This window comes from Alligator mississippiensis, chromosome 4, assembly GCF_030867095.1.
Source record: "Alligator mississippiensis isolate rAllMis1 chromosome 4, rAllMis1, whole genome shotgun sequence".
Classification (NCBI taxonomy): domain Eukaryota; kingdom Metazoa; phylum Chordata; order Crocodylia; family Alligatoridae; genus Alligator; species Alligator mississippiensis.
Window position 1 is genome coordinate 60605698 of NC_081827.1, and position 23304 is coordinate 60629001.

At 42.8% G+C, this 23304-nt stretch overlaps 1 protein-coding gene across 3 annotated transcripts in view; it reads right to left on the minus strand.

The window, feature by feature from the left end:
- Window positions 1-3613: 3613 nt before the first annotated feature.
- Window positions 3614-23304, minus strand: part of SCAF11 (SR-related CTD associated factor 11) — a 75301-nt gene continuing 55610 nt past the window's right edge. For 2 of the 3 annotated variants that reach the window (XM_014601036.3, XM_019492820.2), the window contains exons 11-15: window positions 13963-16767; window positions 11887-12230; window positions 7393-7611; window positions 6854-6973; window positions 3614-6583 (exon numbers count right to left, since the gene is read on the minus strand). In XM_014601036.3, the coding sequence (XP_014456522.2) occupies window positions 6455-6583; window positions 6854-6973; window positions 7393-7611; window positions 11887-12230; window positions 13963-16767 (3617 nt within the window). In that variant the 3' untranslated portion in view covers window positions 3614-6454. The remainder of the gene's footprint in view (window positions 6584-6853; window positions 6974-7392; window positions 7612-11886; window positions 12231-13962; window positions 16768-23304) is intronic. The other variant, XR_002091887.2, reaches the window with a different exon arrangement.

Sequence of the window (23304 nt, forward strand, 5' to 3'; positions counted from 1 at the left end):
TTGCTTCAGAAGAAACTCAAAGAAAATGACAAAAGGAAACGGTCACCAGTGGGGGTACATTTTTTTCATGGTACAGCCACTCCATTGCTGACTTCAGTCATTGTATACCAGGGAAACATGGTGCCTTCAGAAGATGCGTCTGGGAACAGTCAACACTTCAGTGGACACCAAGTCACAGACAATGCGGACAGTTGCTTAGTGGCTCCCTCTTATTTCTGCCTCTGCTGACCTCTCTGCTCCACAGGTGATACCTGGCCTCTTTCCCTTTTTGGGAAAGAGTGTAGTAATTCTTCTACTACACTTATCTATACCAGCTGCTCTTCACTTGGTCTGCAAACACTTCTGGTGACTTAAAAGAGAAAAGTGGGTAGTAGTTTTTAAACAAATTATGTATTTGTTAGGCTGCATCTTTTCTCCCAGAAGGAAATGCATGCTTAAAAACTTAGCTAATGTCTTTCCCTATTCCTATGTTGGTCTGATAGAATATATTTAGGTTTGGCAGATGTTTAAGCATTTATGTTGTTTATAGAATCATAGAAGTAGGGTCAGAAGGGACCTTGTAGATCATCAAGTCTGACCCCCTGCCCTGGGCAGGAGAGAAAAGCGGGCTCAAATGACCCCAGCCAGGTAGACATCTAGCCTCCTCTTAAAGACCCCCAGGGTAGCAGCCAGCACCACTTCCCATGGAAGTTGGTTCCAGATCCTAGCTGCCCTGACAGTGAAGTAGTGCCTTCAGATGTCTAGTCTAAACCTACTCTCTAACAATTTGTGGCCATTATTCCTTGTTGCCCCAGGGGGCACTAGGGGGAACAGGGTCTCTCCCAAACCCTGCTGGTCCCCCCTGGTGAGTTTAAAGACGGCCACCAGGTCCCCCCTCAGCCTTCTATTGCGAAGGCTGAACAGGTTCAGGTCCCATAGCCTCTCTTCGTAGGGTCTGCCCTGCTGTCCCCGGATCATGCAGGTGGCCCTCCTCTGGACCCTCTCAATGCTGTCCACATCCCTCCTGAAGTGCAGCACCCAGAACTAGATGCAGTATTCCAACTGCAGCCTGACCAGTGTCGCATAGAGGGGGAGGATCATCTCCTTGGACCTGCCTGAGATGCATCTGTGGATGCACGACAAGGTAGTTAGCCCTACTGACCGTGACCTCGCATTGTCGGCCCATGTTCATCTTGGTGTCAATAATGACTCCAAGATCTCTTTCTGCCACCGTGTTCTCGAGGAGGGAGTTTCCCAGCTTATAAGCGTGCTGCTGGTTCCCACTGGCCAAGTGCAGCACCCTGCACTTGTCAGTATTGAAACCCATCCTATTTTCATTAGCCCACCCCTGTAACCTGTCCTGGTCCTGCTGTAATCTATCCTTCCCTACTAACATGCCCACCTCACCCCAAATCTTGGTATCATCAGCAAATTTAAACAGGCTGCTTTTTACCCCATCATCCAAGTCACTAATAAAGAAATTGAACAGTGTGCGCCCAAGGACCGAGCCCTGGGGGACTCCACTGCCCACTTCCTTCCAGGTCGAAAAAGACCCATCCACCACTACCCTCCGAGTACGACCCTTCAGCCAATTTGCAATCCATCTGACTGTGTAGGCATCAATGCCAGTCACCTAGTTTAAGCATTTATGTTGATGTTATGTTGAAGCATTCAATGTTTAAGCATTTATGTTGATTCTTATCCATTTCAATATTCAGGATTGTGCAAAAATAGAGCTGTGGGGCACAATTTAGTAATGAGAATATACTGTTAAAAGCTTTATAAAACTATGTCAAAATATAAAAGGTAAATAACTAAGTCAATAAACCATACTTGCTTTAAATCATTCAGCTCATTCATCAGGAAAAGGCAGGGACTAGAAGAGGGCAGCACACTCCGAGAGCTCTGGGAACATGGGGAGAGGTAGCAACTGCCCGCAGTCCCTTGTGCTTTGCTGGCCTGGCCTAGGCAGGACCCAGTTTACAGTCACATGGGACAACCAGACTGTGTGAACTTACACCAGAGGCAGGCAATTATTTTGGGTGGAGGGCTGCTTACTGAGTTTTGGCAAGCCATTGAGGGCCACATGACAGGCAGCCAGGGGCAGATAAATATGAATTTCCTAAATTTTTTAGGGGCCCCACAGGCTGGATAGAATGCCTTGGCGGGCTGCATTTTGCCCACCCCAGACTTACACAGTACTTAGCTATTCCCTGCTGGGACAAGATCTTTGAATAAGTCTCCAAATTTCTGAGACAGTGATCAGATCTACAAGGCAAGAAAACACTCCAGAGGGTGCACAGCTGTATTTGAGGCTTTCTTGCTAGACCAAAATTATAGTACCACAAGGTCCACTCCACTAAGGCTAAAATAGCTTCCATGGTTGTAGGAAGTTGGAACGTAGTCATGATGGTCTAGGAAATGTCTGAGGCAAGGGTTCCAGTGATCTTTTATTGCACCGACTGTAGAGTTAAGACTGAGGATGCCTAAAAGCTAGTCCAACAGCTTTCCCCACTATACAGTTGTGGCAGTAAAAGATCACAGAAATCCTTACCTCTCTTCTGTCAGGACAGAAAAAAAATGGTGCTGTCACTTAAACATAAAACTTGCACCATGCTCAAGCCTGTCCAAGACTAAGGAATCAAGGTGGTCACTAACTTCATGGCACTGTTGCTGGTTGTTAGGATCTCTCAAACAAGTTTTGTAACAGAAGTCCTTGGTAGGGGGAAGGGAGGGAGGGAGAAGGTTGATTCTGTTGTAAGCGAAGGTTGCTCATGTATTGCAGTCAGTCACTCATCCAATCTTCTTTCCAACTTTTCTAAGGCCTTTGCTTGTATTTCTAGCTGCAGAAAACAAAATTAGGGGAGATAGGCCTTTGATCCATGTGAAGCCTCACATGGATATTTATACCACTGAAAGGATCACTTCTCCTTGAATCAGGATCATCTCCAGACAGGTCCAGCTTAACTTGGCTCTGCAATATTTCAGTAAGTGGGCAATGTGTAAAGCATTTCAGCACAAAACTCTTGACACATCTGTGTGTACTTGGATGCAAAGGGAAATAACATTAATGCTGTGAAATTCTTATCAAGATGGAAAAATTAATTTAGAGACCCATAAAAGAAATCTTACTTTTATGTGACAAGTAATTTCTTCCTGAAAGCTAATCAAAAATAGGGGCTTCCAATACTGGAGGAGTCTAAGCTTCATTTTTTACTGGAAATTTGAGTGTGTAAAATATCTGAACCAATACTGTATACACGAGTCAGGAGCCTTGGCAGGATAGGTAATTTTTAACCCAAGAAATAATATAAAGATAAAAAGATGCATGAAGAACAGGTTTTTCCTTATTTTGGTTTTTAAATCAGTGTTAGCTAAAGCAGTGAAAAAGCTCTTCCAGCTTAGGCCTCTTTCATTGAGGGAGACTAAATGAAATGCCCCCAGTGGAAGAAGGCTTGTTTCTGTGATTTACCTCACATCTACTGCAGATAAGAGTGCCCAGAACAGCACAGCTTCTGTTCTTTAGTTTTACATACTTACACAGCAGAATTGCAGAATCCCTCTGGAAATAAATTAGGGAGGGAAACAGTTGTTTAAATTAACCCATGTGACAAACCAGAGAGACTACTTCCAGCTTAGTCAAAAGAATTTATTAGAAAATGTTAAGCACTACATAAAACTAGTTTGAGAATATTAGTTCAGCAGACAGCACTCCAGCCTTATGCTACAAATATCACAGCATAGACCTGGGGCAGCCACTGTGTTCCTGAAGATACATATTTAGAATGAGATATTCAAGCAGCATGCACAGTGTAGCGCTGCAAGGATGTAGGAAAACCCCTTCTGCTTTGCATACAGTCTGCAAAATCTAGACAGTCATAATTCTTCTCAAGGCAATTTAGATCAAATTAATTTGTCCTTGAGGTATCAGCTGGATCCAGAATTTCCCACCACTTTGTACTTACTTTAGTGCATGTTGGGAAATCCCAGTACCCAGGGATTAAATGCAAGCAGTTTCAATAAATAGAAATACAGCTTTAATACTAATCTTAACAAAAAAAGTCCACAAAGTTAAAGTACATGCTCTCTCATGCACTCATATTAAGGTAGACCTTGTTGATTTTCTGGAAAAATAGAGAAGGATAATCTATGTATTAAGGCAATACATTTTAAAGTTAACACAATTTTTAATCAGCTGCATATTTTCTGATAAATTCTTAAGTATTTCAGTGTAAAAAATAAAAAGTTTACTGATCACATTCTCACTTATCAGATATTCTTCATCAGAATTTGAAATACAGTGGAGCATCACTAATAATCACTGCCTCAATTACAATGTGATAGCAAGTGGCATCTTGTCTTCCAGACAGGACCTGTGGAAACAAAAAAAAGAACAAATCCTCCCCATCTCGTATGTTGAAACAAGCATTACCACAACATTCTCTTTTGCCCTCTCTCCACTTTTCTTAAAAGGACATTCATATGGCTCCTTAAAGAGCACTGTAGCAAGGTTCAACTGTATAGAATAAAAAGATATAAAAAAGTCATCAACTTCCAAAAATTTGTCAGAGCAGGAAAATGCAATAAAAATAGGTACGCATGGCGTGATTAACCAGGATAGGTATAGCAATTTGCTACAAAATATTTCAAAAAGTGCTAACCAGTTGTAGCTTAAAATAGTTCAAGAGCCCATACAAATCACTAGCAGAATAAACCTGGATCAGTTTGAAAAATCTAAAACATGGCTTGACTGTAGAAAAACTTGTATCGGTCTCTAATTTACACATTTTGATTTAGGCACAAAAATAAATATAGCCAGTCAAAATGCTTCATTACATCTGCAGAAAGTTGCAATTAAAAGCAAGTGATCAACTGTTGCGACAGCATCTTATAGTTATATATCCCTTTATATCCTCTGCCTCAGGGTCCTGTGAAAATGACTGGAAAGGACAAGGTAAGGAACTTCAAGATGCTTGTAACTTTGGGAAGCCAACGTCCATACAGCTCAGACTGTAGGACTTCTCTCAAAGCCATTAGAGACAGAGTCCACATAGCACATGTCCACTTTTTTGCCAGGAGTCTTCTGGCTGGAGCATCACAGGGTCTCGGGCTCTTGCATAGTGCTTTCACAGTATTCAAGCACTGTGGGATGCATGCCACTTTTAGTAGTGCTGTTCTTCCAAAACAGAAGGAAACAAACTGCCCACTGACACTCCTGATACAAGTTAAAAGACCTCCAAGAAACTTTTTCCATGAGAACTAGAAACCACACTGTCCTAACAAGCCAACCAACTCCATAAACAGGTTTGAATCAATTCTTTCAGAGCAGTTAATTGTTCCAATACCAGCCTTTAGAATGACTGAACAGTCTGGACCCAACTCTTTACTGGAAAGTGCTTTTGGGAAGTTTGAAAGCTACGACTAAGCTTTTAACTAAGCACTAAGTGACTAATTACCCAGGATTATCTTTGTGCAACTTTAGTGACATGAGCTTGGTGGCCTATGCTGTAGTCCCTAGCAAACTATTGTTCACATTAATAAAATATCTTACACAGCTAAAATTGGCACAACTGGCAACCTCTGGTCAACAGAGACCCTAGTAAAGATTTCCCCCTTTTACTATATTTGAAGAATTATAGAAAAATAAAAACAGAACTGCAGTACTTATTTTTCCTGAATATCTAGCCCTAAAGCATAATAATTTCTTAGGTCATTTACCAGAGCTATGCACAGTGGTTGCCTGAACCATACCTTTTGTGACTAGAGGCCTTGAGTTCTTTTCCACAAGTTACTTGAATTCAGCCCACTATCTCAAAACAAAAATTGAAAAAAGTCACAAAACAAAACCAAGCAGCATAATCTTTATTTGGTGTTAACAACAGCGCCCATGGTTCTGGGCACCAAATCTTACTGACGGATGGTGAATTTGTTCTCTTTTCATCTAAACAGTTCTTCTGTTCAGACACAGCCATGTGCTTTTTATATACACATTGTGACCCCTGCATTCAGTCTCTCCAGTTAACACTAGAAATATTTGTCAAGGCAATACATTATTTTATCTTTACTATAATTAGGGAGAAATCAAAGAAAAATCTTACTTTAATATCTTTAATCTGACTGATTACATGTACTGTACATACCTGTTCCAAAAACCAATGTACTTAGACAAGATTTCTAATTTTATGCACTCCATTATTCAAGTGAAATTGCTGTACATCTAGTATCCACACAATCATACATTCCTAATAAAAATGCATTCTCCTTTATACCTTTTACTTTCTTTTAGGCATCTATTTTGAAAAGGGATAAAGAAGTTGCAGCTTAAATCTATATTTATTTAGAACAAAACATTATATACTACATTGAAAAATAATTTTATCAAAACCAGATTCTAATCATAGTCATGAACAATTTTCAGTTAATGGTTCTTGTTGAAATTGCACTTTGCAGCTAGAGCATGTTTTTCGTTTTCCTCTTATTTTCTTTCCGCAGAGAATGCTTCCTCTGGATTTTTCTTCCGTGAATGTTTGTATTTGTCTACGTACGCTTTCACCAGATTTGCTACTTTTGTTGAGTTGACTTCTCCACTCTTGCTGTGACAAACCTGTGACAGGTTTAAAACAAACCAACAAGAAGTTCATTAAAAAATTAAGAAGATAAAATGCCTTTTTTTGGCCAAGACTGGCAGATTCTGAAGAAGAAGGCTGTCTTATGAAGCCAAGAGGAAGCATCATCTACCTCTTCACTGTTATTGCTTTTTTTTAACTAAGGAGTTGCTGAGCACTGGCTCTGTTACACCCTATGTCAGGATTACCTGTGGAGTAAATATATTGTGAAACTGTTTATTAAAATGTCATTCTTGAATATAACTTACTTTATCTACCGCCTTCCGCACAATCTCTTTATATTCCTCCTTGCTAATATCTTTATTCTGGTAGAAAGGTTTAATTGCCAGTTTGACCTCTTGCGCTGCTTTTTCCTGAATTAACAATTTCTGACAAAAAAAAAATCATATTATTTTATAATCTTGTAGAAACACCCTTCACACAAAATTACTTAAGATTAGTTCTAACCATCAAAACAGTTTAAACTCTGCAAACAGAAGTTACTCAAATGTAAGGCATCAAAACCAGAGCCACGTTCCAATCCTTGGAATATAGCACCTCCATGGATTGCAATGGAAATAGTGGCTGAATCAGAGCAGAATGCAGATCCACTATTGATCAAAATATTTTAACACTTCCAGTTGTACAGTTCTAAGAGTCTCACTAGTTCATTAGATTCAAAGTTAAAGTTTCTTGTACTCATACAGTGTCCACAGGGTGACTGCACTGAAAATCCTACACACACAGGAGACTGCTCTCTAATTTTCAATGCTGTACAATTTTATTAATTGCTCAACTTTGCACTTGCCTGGTCTTTCTTCGAGCTGTCTGCGCTGGCTTCCACGGTTATGCTTCCTTTGCTTTCTCCCACTTTTACAGCAGCATTAGAATTTTTTATGTGACTTGATGAAGTTGCATTACCAGAAGTTGGTCCCTGAACTGTCTCCACATTTCCCAGGGCTGCTGTTGGAGCAGGCAACACTGGTACAGTCATGTTATTACTGACATGAAGTGCATTAGGCATACCCTGTTTTAAGAAGTAGCCAGCAGTTAATGCATTATTTTTCAAAGAGGCAAAAACTATTTTTCCAGCACTCTAAGCAACTGCAGAAAAATACTACATGAGCTTCAGTTTCTTAGCTAACTTCTACACTGACTATTGCTACTGCACCTAGGACTTTCATAAGATTAGCACACAAGAAAAAGAAAAGCAGTCAAAAACTGGAAAGAAAAACCTCCCCACACATCTGTTGTCAGGCTGTCATTTTAAAAGGACAAAGACAAGTTGCAGAAATATGGCTAGAGCAGGAGCCCACAAGACCTGTTTGAGTGATCATTTTGTAGATGTGACCTGGTCAAAGTATAGAAAGCAATTGTGTCCAGCTAAACCAGTAGGGAGAAAAAAATTAAAACAGCAAAAGGCTTGAAAGGAGGCATTATACAAGGCAGCCTTCAACTAGATAAGCTAAATATTATTACAGCTTTTGTTTTAAAATGTTACCAGTAGCGACTGATGTAACAAAGTCTCTTAGACGTGGTTTTGCTATAGATGCATAGATAAGTGTTAATCTTAAATTTGGTTATAAAAATAAAGCAGCCTTGTTAGGGAAGATCATAAAGCAAAGGGAAAGGAAAACAGGATAGTGGCAAACAGCATTCCAGAATGGCAAAAGTAGTAAGAAATCCTCCCTTCCAAAACTGTTAGTTTTACAAGGATGTAAATCCCATCTTCCAAGTCCACAGAACAGTGATTGTCAACTAAGGTGCCGTGGCACCCTCTGACTGATGCACAAGAACATCCTGACCTATTGTGGTCTGAGTTCTGTGCAACAAAAGAATTGCTCTTATTTTTCCTGTAGTCAAAAATAATGAGCAAGAGCTGGTGTTTTCCAAGGGGTGCCTTGAGTCTGGTGAGGATTAGAATCATTGCTGCAGAGAAACCTGTTCAGTCTGGTTCCCAAAGTCTCAAGAAGTTTACTTTAAAAACTCTTTGATTTATATAAGACATAAATAAATAAATACAGTAGATGAGGGAAAATGGAAGAACTCTGCAAATTCAATACGTCCTGCTGCTACTCTGCATATCCAGTTCTCCCCCCAGAAGTATAGGTAAAAGCAGGTAATAGTGCATGGTCCCAGGTAGCCAGGCTGACACTGGGGTAAGTGTCTGTTCTTGAGCTTTGGGGTATAAGCAAACAATCAAGATACAGACTTGTCTGTTGCCTCTTATCAGTAGCCAACACAGCAAACACCTGTAATCCAGGTAACAGTTCTTACCATATTGTGTCATTAATATTGCTACTGGCTCTTATGGACTTTCAAATGGAAAGGAATTCCTAAGGAATGTTCTGTAACTTCATACAATGATCAAACCTAAGGAGAGCTTTCAAAACCTGAGTCTTGTCAAATGCATGAGGTAAATAGGTCCCAGGTCATTCACCCCTCTAAATATCTCCACCAACGTCTTGAAATACACGCACAGAAAAGCTTGCAAAGACCACTGAGGTATTGCAATAATGCCCACATTCTATTTTAGAAGACTTGTTCCACTGTTTTATATTAGCTGAAGCTATGGGATTCCCACAGCATGCAACTCAGGACTCTGGGAGCAGCAGGGGCCCAACCCTGAGACTCAACAGCCCCAACAATGTTTGGAAAGGCCAGTGAAATACATTAGCTGTGGCAGGACTCCTGATCCTGTTCCAAAGATGACATCTGTTTATAGCCTGAATGTCCTTAACACAGAGATCAGAATGCAGCGCAAAGCATCTTTTAATCTCCTCTCATGAGAATCAAAGAGATGCAGGGCTGGAAAGGACCTTAGAAGCTAATCCAGTGCAACCACCTCAAGGCAGGATCATCCTCATCTAAACTATCCTAATGCAAGTGTTGGTCTAACCTGTTCTTAAAACTACACAAACAACCCTGCTGCACAACTATCAGGCACACTGCCCCAAAACACCAAGAACTCCCAAGCCTGCCACAGGTAAAGAAGGGAGAAAAAGGTGCAATGGTACACTGTTGCAAGTGGTAATTAAAATACACCTGAGAGATCCAAGGAAGAGACTGCTACGGAGGAAGACAAAAATCCACAGTCTGTACCACTCTGACTATGGGTAAAATTTCTTCCTGATCCCAAATGGTCTGAGCAGAAGAGCAAGACCATCTGAGCAGGAACCGCTGGGTTTTAGTCCCAAAAGGAACACCAGCGCACTGCAGTCAAAAATCCCAGTCTTGGATGCAGCAACACCCAATGCTTCTGAGAAAGGTGAAAAAAACCTAACAGGATGGGGGAAAAAATTCCCAGCCCCACATGTCAACAAGCAAAGCACAAAAGCATATGAAAACCCAAACACCCTCCATTCTGCTCTGCAAGCTGGTGATTGCAAACCCAGCTCCACACACCACACACCCTAACTAGAGAGCCAGAGATCCTCTTTCTGTCATCCTATCCACTCCGTAAACTATCCCAGTTCTCTTATTTTTCTTTTGTATCTAATCGTGGCGCTCTGATTAATTCTGCTTCTGTTGAACACGAGCCTTTCCAATTTCTACCTGCTCCGGGCTGCGCAGGTCTCCTGACCCACGCCCGGTGAGTGGATGAATGTGCTCCTGTCTATTTCACTGCTCTAACAGCAAAGAAGTCTGTGCTGGTATCCAATCTAAACCTACTCTAAAAGCAATTTCAAGTCACTGCTCCGTATCCTATGCTGCAGCAACAGAAAAACTGTTCTCTCTTCTTTATGGCAGCTCTTCAGATAATCTGAATACTACTCTCATGTCCCCTCTTAATTGCCTTTTCAGCAAGCTCAACATGCCTATTTCTTTCAACCTCTCTTCATATGATTTGCCTTCCAAAGCCCTTCACTGTTTTTGTTGCCTGCCTTTCTTTGGACCCCTGATGTCTCCACTGAAAAGCATAAAATTCTACACTGGGCAAGCAACTGCACGCTTCTGCTCTTAAGAACCTTGGCAATAAAGGGGCAAATCTAACATAAAGATCCTCCCAGAAGATCCTTTAATCAAGTTTCTCAGTCAGCTACTAACAGACTCCAGCTCCTGTAAAGATACCACTGTGTGATGGTGGACGAGGGTCAAATAAATCTGTTGTTCTAATTCTACACCCATTCTTTAGAGCCACAGACTTGGTGTTTACAAGCCAAATTACCACTTCACCAGGCAATTCAGTTAGGAAACGGATTACAGCACAAATTCAGCTCCCACATTTCTGAGATTAAACTGAAATTCTAACTGTAATAGTTTTAGGTCTATCAGAATCTGCCTACTACCAGTTAAAATAGGACTCCATCATTTTGGCCCATGGGGGACATGAAATATTTCACGCTAACTGAAACCCACAGTACTCCTTTGATTTGTTTTTATAATAGCAAATTTGCCAACACAAGTGGAAAGTAAGTACCATCTAAAACTTGGGCTTCCAAGATGTTGAATGTGAGCTTCATGTTCAATCAAGTCACTTCATCTTTTTAGGAGGCAGTAAATGAGGTAAGGTTTGGGAAGCACTGCTTTAAAACGTGGATTGCAAAGGGAAGTATGTCAAAGTAGCTTAGGGGGACAGACTATAGCAGAGGATCAATACAGAACAAAGTGAACTCCAGATTCACTTTACACACTGAAGGAATGCTCCTCTATGCCCTGGTAAAGTGTCAGATCCTAGTGGAAGCCACCCAGCTTTCTTCATGAATCTTGTTTTGACTCCTATAACTGAGGACTGCAGAAGCTTACAGGCAAGGACTGACCCACCAGTCGAAATACCTCTTCAAAAAACCTTACAAGTTTCAAGTAGATGCTCTGACCTATTCCCAGCATAACAAACTTGTAGTGACTGGATAAACAAAGAACTTAAGCTCCCAAGACAAGGGGCAAAATAGTATGACATAAGCAAAAGAATGAAAGAAAATAAGAAAGAATATTAAATAATGGAAAAAGCTGAGAGAAGACTGAAAAACTCCACCCTACCCCCCTTCTCCTCCCACAAAAAAATCTCAGAGTGGACAAATTATGAGAAAACTGCAACGCCCCATTCTTGATTGGTGTATCAGCATGTTACTGTAATAAAAATAAACGTTACCAAATTATATACTAAAAGCTCAGTTTTAAATTAGGCTTCATTTCTCCATAAATACTTCAATAAGAACATTTGGGGGGGTAGGAGGATAAGGAGGAACTGTTCACACAGATAGCACTTAAATAAAGCAAGATGCTTTTGTTTCTTATAATTCACGGCTTAGCTCTGTCTTATGACTGCATTGTTTAGATCCCTGTTTCTGAAAAAACACACCTGCAATTGTTTTCCATCTTGCTGCGAAGTAATATAGTTGACTTGCTGGGATGGTGGAGGAGGAGGTGGAGGTGGTGGTAATCCCTGAGTTACACTGGTCGGAGGAGCTACCTGTATGAGAGGCACTCCTGCATGGAGATGCAATGGTATTGGAGGACGAATATTAAATGGATTGTGTTGGATATTCATCATAGGTGGAGGAACACTGACTGGATATGGGAAGATATTCATAGGCTGGTGTTGTGCATTCACTTGTGGCATTACATTCATTTGTTGCTGCATCATATTTATTGGTAGCTGAGAACCTTCCCCTTGTTGGTTTGTTTGGTCTTTGAGGTTTGGATCTATCAAACAAGAGAACACAGTATTTAAAATAAAAAATCCGTGTTTCTACAGAGCTCAAACATATAGACACACTAACACCAAGATCCTACACCACCTCGGAAAGTACATCTAGGTGCCACTTAGGTGGCTTTTAGGCATTTAAGTCACAACCATGGACCCATGCACCAGCCACAAAACCGCCAAGGTATCTAGGTTCCTTATACACCTGTATTTTGACTTAGAAAGATCTCTATAGTTGTAAACAGATGGCCCATTTCTCCCAGGAGGAAAGTGTTTGTCCTGGGATCCTACAGACAGTCACACCCATTGTCTAACTTCAAGTACCTGTGAAAATGTATTAAAAAGTTTTTTCCAAGCACTGTGTGGATCTAAGTTTACTGCAGCTGATTTAAATCAACTGCAAACCATTCTAGAGACAAGCCTATCAGTACATGTGCTCTCCCTTGCCACCTACTGGCAGAAGAATAATGCAGCTTGGAAGGGCTACGCATGTAAAGGGCTGTGACACTCCTGCATTGATCCAAATCAAAACCCAGGACAACCAGAATCACCACAAATGAGATGACTGCTTACAGTTCAGGCAACTGGTCTCTAATAGTGTTCACACTCAGAAGCAATCTATGACATCACCTAGGCACCTACCTCCCAGTTTGCTCTTGCTATTTGAAAAAGTGCAAGTCTGCAGAAGTCCCCAAATCTTACCAGAAAAAACACACTGTAACTGTTTGGCAGCACAGGTAGAATAATGCATAAATGGCCATGGGAGCAGGAAACTGGAGCCAGAACCCAAGGCTCTCCTCTCCCCCTCTGTGAACCAGAGCCAGGCCCCCTCTTGATTTTCCCCTGCCCCATAAATCTTTCACTCTTGGCTGCCTAGAAGTAGAGGGTGGTGGGCCCAACCCCTTTTAGGCTGTACAGGGCCTGGAACCCAGAAAGAATACTTTCTAAGTGAATGCCTTAAGTTAGGCTGTTGGGCAAAAGAAGGCCACCACCTCCCTTTTACTTCACAAGTGATGCTCCAATAATATAGCTCAGTATGCTGTTGAGCTTTTTCACAAGAGCACACTTGGCTCATATTCAGCTTATGAAAACACAGTTGACTGGTAACTGCAACACAACTCTTATGCCTAAATGTTCTTACAATGATACAATGAGCTAAATCTCTGTTAATTTAACCCAAATGAAACAAGTGTTCTACTGAATATTCTCTATAGCATGAATATCACTGCCAACATTTTTAGAGGAAAACATGTGTGTTAAACCTTTTAAACTTTTTGTGCCATCAGGTCAACTAATTACCAATTCTTAAACCTAATGCATGCATTTTCAAAGGAAATTTAAGATCTCTCCGAAGAAATAACCTTAATTTAAAAAAAGGAAAGAGAAATTGAATGAAACTACTTCTTGTCTACTCACTCTTTACCAGTTTACAAGTGCATCAGTTAAAGAAGCAAAAGAATATATATTTTAAAGGGTATATTTGGTTGCATTGTAATCCCAAGGACTAGAAATTTAATTCTTAATTTACTGAATGGTCAGACAGAAGCATTTTTTGGTATAGAGGCAGGGTCAAAATTAACAAGGATATTTCCCAATTGTCTGTTATGACATCCTTATGAGTAACATTTTATGGACAAAACAGTAAAAAAATAGTCAAAAACTTTGTAGGGTTTAAAAAAGTTTATGAAAATATTCCCTATTTAAATCCCTAGATTTAAAAAAAAAAAATACCTTGCTCAGAAGTCTCTTCTTCCTGCCTCATCCATCCAGACTGTGGACTGGAAGAATTTCGTCCTCTTCTTGAATAATAGTTCTGCACATCTGCAGGTAAAGTCTTCCTTACAGCCCAGCTAGATGCAGATGTCCACCCAGATCTATCAGCAGGCGTATCAAAAGAAAAATCCTGTTCATTTTTACGCCTGTATGGTTGATGTTCTGGGAACCTGACAGTTTCATTCCCAGAACCATTTGAATTCCCTGAGAGGGGTTTTCTATTTTGCCAATGATTTTCGTTTCGGTCTCCATACATGAAACCACCTCTGCCCCGGCCACCTCTGCCTCGGCCACCTCTGCCACGATTTGAAATCCAACCTGAACCAAAATTTTTATTCCAAGAATATCCTGAATTATCACATCTGTTGTCTTCCCACTGTGGATCTTTAAAAGTCTCTCTCTCTCTGCTCCTAGTTTCAGGAACAGAATTTATTCTTTCTATTACCCAATCTGGATAATCATTACCATACTTCTCAGACAAACACTGGTCATCAGAATCTTTGTCTATACTGTCCTTTTCTTTTTTCATATTTTCATTCTGTTTCTCTTGTTCACCTCTTTTGTACCTATCAGTTCCCCTTGGACTTTTCCAGCTGTCATTGCTCCATTTCTCCTTCCACCGAGGTGAGTGACCACCTCTCTCATTCCTAGCATAAGAAGGACCCATATTTCTTGTTCGAGATCGGGATCTTGACCTGGATCGAGATCGGGATCTTGACCATCTCCTACTTCTTCTGTCTCTGTCACGTTCTCTTCTTTGGCCATCTCTGTCGTTATCTCTATCTTTGCTTTGAGACCTAGATTTCTGCCTTGGAGAGAAATCTTTAACTCTTGATCGAGAAGGAGATCTTCTGCTCTCCCTGACAGTCTCCCTTTTGGGAGATCGTGAAGGTGTTCTTCTGCCCGCCCTGTCAGTCTCCCTTTTGGGTGAACGAGACCACCTGCCCTCCCTGTCAGCTTCCTTCTTGGATGGAGACCACCTGCCCTCCCTGACAGTCTCCTCTTTGGGTGACCGAGACCGCCTGCCCTCCCTGTCCATCTCCTCTTTGGGCGACCGAGACCGCCTGCCCACCCTGTCCGTCTCCTCTTTGGGCGACCGAGACCGCCTGCCCTCCCTGTCCGTCTCCTCTTTGGGCGACCGAGACCGCCTGCCCTCCCTGTCCGTCTCCTCTTTGGGCGACCGAGACCGCCTGCCCTCCCTGTCCGTCTCCTTTTTGGGCGACCGAGACCGCCTGCCCTCCCTGTCCGTCTCCTTTTTGGGTGAGCGAGATCGCTCACCTTCTTTGACAGTTTCCCTTTTGGGTGATGGCGATTCAGATTTCCTGCCCCCCTTCCTTGAAGGAGACCAGGTTGTTGATGGAGAGTGAAATCTAGACCGTCTGGTTCGAGTCTTTTTATCTTTTTTAAATTCTGTTGGACACTCTGTTTCATGTAAACTACTTTCACCTTTTTTGTCAGAAAGTAATGTACAATTTTCAGTCTCTTGAGATAAGGAGTTTGTCTCCACTGGTTTTACACAATCAAGTGACGATGACTGTTCAATATGAGATTCAGCCTGATCACTACAAAATGAATCACATTCCATTGGTATAATTTCATTGTTATCTTCATTAAAATGTGTATTAGATTGTTCAGTAATTATCTTGGATGATTCTGCAATTCTGACTTCTTCATTTACAGGCATGCTCTCTTCTTTAAAGGACTGGTCCAATTTGTTAACATCTTGAATAGTAGTTATTAAGACATCTGTTAAAGCATCTTGAACAGGTGAGTTCTGAACCGTTGCACTTTTACCACTTGATTTTTTTTCTTTATCCACATAACCATCCAAGTCTACAGAGGCAGTTGGCTCAGACAGTTTGTTTCTTGGGCTATCAAATGATTTATCATCATTTTCCACTGATTCTGGGTACTCCAACAGTTTCTCTCTGGGACTATCTAGTGGCTGATATGCTTCTGTCAAAGTTTCTGTATTTTCCAATAATTCATCCTGGGGACTAAATGTTTGATCTATTTTTTTAAGTGTTACTGAATGTTCTAATAATTCATTTCTGGGACTATTCATTGTATTCACCATTTCAAACGTATTCTCACAAACATCCTCGTTCTCAAAATCTGCAACGTTTTCATCGCCACTTTTTATTTCAACTTTCTGACTCTCTTCTTGTAAAGCAGGAGGTTCTTGGGTACAAGAACCCAAGTCTGCATCTTCTAAAATATCCTGTTCTTGAGCATAATCTTTTGCCATTTCCTCATTTTCTACATATTCACTACAGCTTCCCAAGCCATTAGCAGACTCTGTTTCTGCATTATTTTTGTGCAGAAGGCTTTCATTATCTGACTGGTGATCTTGATCCAACACTGGAGGCGTATCAGACTCGGCAGCTTCATCATCTTCCACTGAATCACTAGATGATTTTTCTGTGCGCACAGAACTTCTAAGTTTTTTTTTAACTACAGGTACCTGCTGTTTAACTCCTCTTTTAGATTTTCGTTTTGGAAGTGGTTTTTCTTCTGGTGCTGCAGGAGAAACTTTCAGAGACGAGTCATCATCATCAGGGGCACTGCATCTAGAATTACTTGATCTTGGTGAGCTTCGAGATTGACTCATAGCCTCATTCTTGCTATTCCTTGCAGATCTTCTTCTTGGAGTAGTATTTGTAGGCTTCTTCCTAGTTCCTCTAGTGCCAGATGTGCCAGAAGCTTGCTTTTTCTCTTCTCCTCCTTGTGTATGTGCTACAGCATACCCTTTACCTGAGGATTCTAACATAAAAAATAAACATTAAAATCCAATATATTCGCCAGTTAAGCATAACATGACATTCTTACGTTTAAGGAAGAACAGATAGCCTTCTGTAGTTTTATCCTTGGTGCAAGAATCAACCATGGCTCAAATAGCTAAGTCTATCATTTTAGCCAATACATGTTTTTTCTTCAAAAGCAGAGAATGGCAAAAAGTGCTAGGAATAAGGCATATTTGCAGATGCATAATGCAAAGTTCAAAACTACTGCAAGATACACATTTAAAAACTGCTATCAATGTATTACCTCAGGAAAAGTGTACCGACTGTATCACTCCTACCAAAATCTGATTTGGACAATGCAAACTTACCTTTCCACATTACACACAAGACCTTGAGTGCTCCATGATCAACTGAATTTAAACTCAGTTGCAAGCTCTGCGACTTGAAGCCACTCCAGTAACTGATTGTGGTGAAAGTAAGTAGTACAAGCAGCACAGGACCTCTCTTTTGATGGTTTGATATCGTGCTAATTTGTACAGCTCACAATTCAGTCATCAATGTGCCAAAGATTTTTTGTACGGGTGTTATTAAAAAACCTGTCATAGTGAAGCTAGAGATTTTTACAACTGGAAAGAGAACAGCTGGGACTTTTAGCATCTGGGAAAGCATATAATCTGATACAGGATTATAAACCAGCAAATGAGCTGCTTTTGTTAAAATGACTGGCAATGCAGTAGTTAACAATACTGACATTTAAATTGGGTTAGTTTCAAAGCTAACATCCCAAAGTAATTAAAGACACATCACAGTCATTAAAATCAGTGTTTCGGGCTGTATCCAGATTTAGAAAAAGAACATTAGTTTATATTTTAATTCAAACTTTAATGTTATATTTTCAATCATGGGGGCTAGAAGTCAATTCTCTTTTAAGAGATGGATTCTGCAGGAGGCTGCATTGTCACAGAATGACAGACTATATGGTACCATGCTTACAAAGTCACAATTCCAAGTCTTAATAGGAAGCTACTGAATTCTTATTCTTATATTTCCCATGATTTTACACTGAAACATTTCAGCTTAATAGATTTCTGAATTCACCAAAAGGGGAATAAACAACATAAAAAGTGTTTAAGGGACCTAAAGCCTCATCTGCTACTCTGCTAATAGAATACATTGCCTACTAAGCAGTGGCGTGTCATTTGAGGACAGGTTATAAAAGGTATGTTGCAAAATGGTTCATGATCTATGAATCTGAAAGGGCAGAAAGGGAACACTGTAATTATTTAGCCCAGGGGCCTACAAAATATGGCCTGTGGGTTGGATCGGGCTTGCCAGGTGATTTCATCTGACCCACGGATGGGTGCCCAACAATTAACTGTATCTGGTGTATGGCTGCCCCTGTGACTGAGCCCCACCTACTCCTGGCAGGGCAGCAGTCTGTGCTCCCACCCTTGCTCGCAGGAGGGCCCTAACCTTGGCCAGTGTGCGCAGCTGGGCAGGGCTGCTGCAGCTACCCAGGGAACTGGTTGGCTCCCTTGGCTCCTCCTCCTGTCCCTGCTACAGCACTCTAGGCAGCAGGCAGGGAAACGGCAGAGGGCATGGGGTAAGATGCACCTGAGCAGGAGCGCAGGGCCAGTGACAGCTGGAGTGGGCTAGGGCTGGAGCAGGATGGAAGGAATGCAGGGCCAGGGCTGGTGGGAGCACAGAGCCTGGAGTGCAGGGCTGGCAGATGCATGGGGCCAGAGCCAACTCCATCATGTGAGACTCCCCACAGCTTACATGCAGCTCCTGTGACTTAGCTGGGAGCCGTGTGCAATGGAGCCAGAGGTCTAGCTCCGCTCCCTGCTGCAAAGTGCAGCTCCTGAAATTCAGACAGGAGCAGCAGGAGCCCCACATGATGGATCTAGTGGCCTGGCCCCACTCCCTTCCACCATGTGCAGCTTCCAGGATTCGGCCAGAGCCACATGCCACCAGGGGCCTCTGCCTGGTGCAGGCTATGAGTGCCTGCTACCTGCTGCTGTCAGTGGCAAGGACTGTGCACCATGGCGAGGGGGAAGGAAGGAGAGAAAGTGTGTAGGGCCCCCCCCCCCCCCCCCCAACATGCACACCCCACCATACCCACACACATGCACCCAATCCCCAACCATGCCCCACAAACAATATACAAGAGTAAGACTTGATTTTGAGCTATTATACAAATCACCTCTATATACACTACACAAACACACAAATCAGGATGAAAATATTTTTTGAAACAATTAAACCATGTTGTAGTAGAGGTTTGATTTTTAGTACATGATTTGGGTTTTTTTTCCCAGTTCCAAGATGGCAACTCCGCCGCTTCCCCCACAAAAGGAGCACTTCTGGGACGGACTTCCAGTGGCAGCTGGGCAGGAATTAGAGTTGGGACTTCTGGTCCCAAGATGGCAACCAAGGGGTGGGGCATCTGTCAAGGGGCAAGGCTACCCTTGTGGCCCTTGACAGTTCACCATAACTCATTAAGCGGCCCTCCAGCCAAAATAATTGCCCACCCCTGTTTTAGCCTGATCTCACCCCCAGCATAAAGTAGGCCATAGGATTTTAAAACTGAACTAGAAGGCGTCTTCTATAAAAATATCCAATCTTGGTTTAAACACTGTGATGGAGAATCCAATGCAACTGGTGTTGAGAAAAATAGAATTTCTAAAAGATTCTGTACTTGAGAGGGCAAAGAAAGAACTAAAGGGGGTTTGAAGGAATGCCAGGTAAGTAGAGGAGTTTGAAATGGCAGTACTCTGTGAGAACAGCACCTGACATCCTATGGAGGTAATCTTACGTTGATCAACCAACTATGTAGTCTTGAACATCTGAAATTCAAAGCAAACTTAATCAGGTCTTTAAACCTGCTACAACTATAGTCAAATGACCTGAAAGGTAAAGCCAGAGATTTCAACCATTTACTGTACCATTCACTTCTATCCATAGATCATGAACTTTAGCAACTGACCTTCTTTCAGAAAATATTTGCAAGGTATCTGGAAGAAAATCAGGATTAGGATTCATAAGGGAAATGAAAGGCAGAAATGACAATCCATGTTACACTTCTAAAATCCATCAATGAGGAGAAAACACTTTGACATATGAAATATTTCTTCCTACAATATAAACAGAAAAAAATTACAGAAGAGACTTAGTCATTTTTTTTTTTTTTTTTTTTTTTTTAAATAAAAGGAGTTCTAATTGCACCAAAAAGCACAGGCTGACTACCCAAACCAGAGTGCAATACAGGGTATTTTGTCTCAGAATCAACAGGGAAAACAGAGCTGAGGTAGGCAGTACAACCCACTACCTATGACAGTGCAGTGGGCATTCAGGGATATACCCTATATAGAAGAGACAGGACAGAGAGGAAAGGTCGGGGGGGGGGCGGGGGGGGCGGGTTGCACTCTATGTCAAAGAGTACCTCACATCATCAAGGATTAGCTTTGGGTTAGAGGAGGGTTGGGCAGAGGCACTATGGGTCAAGCTACAAGGGGGCCGTGGCAAAAGGGACCTTAGGGTGGGTGTCTACTACAGACCACCCAACCAGGGGCAAGAGCTGGACCAGGACTTCTCCAGTCAGCTTATGGAGGTGGTTAGGTCAAGGGATGTTATTGTCATGGGTGACCTAAACTACCCAGACATCTGCTGGGAGGAGCAGACAGCCAGGTCTGACTGCTTACATAGGTTCCTGGCTATATTACAGGACCTTCACCTTATCAAGGAAGTGCACAGCCCCACTAGGGGTAATGCCTTGCTGGACCTGGTCCTGGCCATAGGGGATGACCTGGTGAGAGAACTGCAGGTCCTTGACCACCTGGGCAATGGCGATCATCATCTGCTGGATTTCATTATCCAACGCAGGGCGTCAAGGGCTCACACCAAGGCTAAAGCCCTTGACTTCAGAAGAGCCAACTTCAATTAGCTTAGGAGACAAGTGGGGGAGGCACTGAGGGCCCAGAAGGTAGAGGAGATGGAAGTCCACAAGGGATGGTCGTACCTTAAGGGGGCGATCCTCCAGGCCCAAAGGTTAACAGTCCCTGAGAGAAGCAAGGGGGGCAAGAGTGCTCAGAACCCCCTTGGCTCAGCAAGGGCATTTAGGAATGCCTGAGGACTAAAAGAAGAGCGTACAACCAGCAGAAGGGAAGGGCTATCACCAAGGAGGAATACTCCTCCTTGGCCTGTGAGTGTAGGAGGGCTATTAGGAAGGCCAAGGCAAAGATGGAACTCAGGCTAGCGTCCAGGATTAAGGACAACAAAAAGTCCTTTTTCAAGTACATTGGGAGCAAGAAGAGGGCACCAGACAATGTAGGGCCCCTGCAAGACGCAAATGGTAATCTTGTGGCTACGCCAGACAAGAAAGCTGATATTTTTAACAGTTTCTTTGCTTCTGCTTTCTTGAACAGGGATGGGGATATCCCACCTACCAGAGGTAGGGACAATCTTGGGGATAACTCTGTCAGGCCTTCAGTCAGCGTAGATGTAGTTAGGGATCTTCTGGAAGGGCTAGACATTTTTAAATCCATAGGTCCAGATGCCCTCCACCCAAGGGTGTTGAGGGAGCTGGCAGGGGTCATCGCAGAGCCCTTGGCCTGGCTGTATGAGCATTCATGGTCATCTGGCCAGGTGCCGGGGGATTGGAAACTGGCTAATGTGGTCCCAATTTTCAAGAAAGGGAGGAAGGAGGACCAAGTAACTATAGGCCTGTAAGCCTCACCTCGGTGTTTGGGAAGCTCTTGGAGAGAATCATCAAGGAGAACATCTGTGGGGGGCCAGCACAGGAGATCATGCTCAGGAGCAATCAGCATGAGTTCATCAAAGGCAGGTCCTGCCAGACCAACCTGATTGCCTTTTATGACCAAGTAACTAAATCCTTGGATGATGGTGTCACCATGGACGTAGTCTTTCTAGACTTTAAGAAGGCCTTTGACACCATCTCTCATCCCATCCTCATCAATAAATTAAGTGACTGTGGCATTGATGCCTGCACAGTTGGATGGGTAAAAAATTGGCTGATGGGGTGCACTCAGAGAGTAGTGATGGATGGGTTGTACTCAAACTGGCGAGATGTGAGCAGTGGGATACCCCAGGACTCGGTCCTCGTGCCCGCACTGTTTAACATCTTCATCAGCGACTTGGGCGAGGGGGTGGAAAGCACGCTGTCCAAGTTTGCTGATGACACTAAGATGTGGGGTGAGGTGGACACACTTGAAGGGAAAGAGAGGCTGCAACTAGATTTAGACAGACTACAAAAGTGGGCAGATGAGAATAGGATGGGGTTCAACATAGACAAATGCAGGGTGCTGCACCTTGGGAGAAGGAATCCACAGCATACATACAGGCTGGGGACTTCCCTTCTTGAAAGCACAGAGGTGGAAAGGGATCTTGGAGTCATTATTGACTTCAAGATGAACGTGAGCTGCCAATACCAGACCGTAGCCAGCAAGGCCAGCCATACCTTGTCATGCATCCAAAAGTGCATCCCAAGCCAGTCCAGAGAGGTGATATCCCTCCTCTATGCGACTTTGGTCAGGCCGCAGTTGGAGTACTGCGTCCAGTACTGGGCGCCACACTTCAAAAGGCATGTGGCCAGCCTGGAGAGGGTTCAGAGGAGGGCCACCCGCTTGGTGAGAGGGCAAGACAGGCCCTATGAGGAGAAACTGAAGGACCAGAACCTGTTCAGCCTCAGCAAGAGGAAGTTGAGGGGGGACCTGGTGGCTGCCTACAAACTCATCAGGGGAGATCAACAGCAAATAGGCAGAGCCCTTTTCTCCCCAGCACCGCCTGGGATGACGAGGAACAATGGTAATAAGCTGATGGAGAACAGGTTTAGGTTAGAGATCACAAGGCAATATTTTACAGTTAAGGTGGCCAAAATCTGGAACCAACTTCCCAGGGAAGTGGTCCTCGCCCCTACCTTGGGCAAATTCAAGAGGAGGTTGGATGATCACCTGTCTGGGGTCTTGTGAACCCAGCATTCATTCCTGCCTGTAGCAGGGGGTCAGGCTAGATGATCTGTTCAGGGCCCTCCTGACCCTAGCTACTATGAAACTATACAAACACTACCTAAACTCTTCAACATGGTAACTGAAGTTCAAAATCCTCCTCCATAAGAATAATTCATTTAAGAATAAAGCTGGCTTCTCACAGATCACATCTTGAAACCTTCTGGGTTAAGTTGTTGGGGGAGGGTTCAGCAACAGAGACCTAACTGTAGGTGTATACTACAGACCACCAAACTAGGGGGAGGAACTTGATCTGGAGTTCAGCCAAGAATTGGACTGAGGCCGCATGTGCACATGATGTGGTTGTCAAGGGCAATTTTAATTATCCAGACATCTCCTGGGAAGAACACTTGGCCAAGTTGGATCAGTTGCAATCCTTCCTGACCCGTATCAAGGAGCTCTTTCTGACTCAGGAGGTGCATGAGCCAACCAGAGGTGACGCTCTGCTAGACTTGGTCCTAGCCAAAGGAGACTACCTGGTGACCGACTTAAATACAGAGGGAAGTCTGGGTGACAGCGATCATAAAACCATC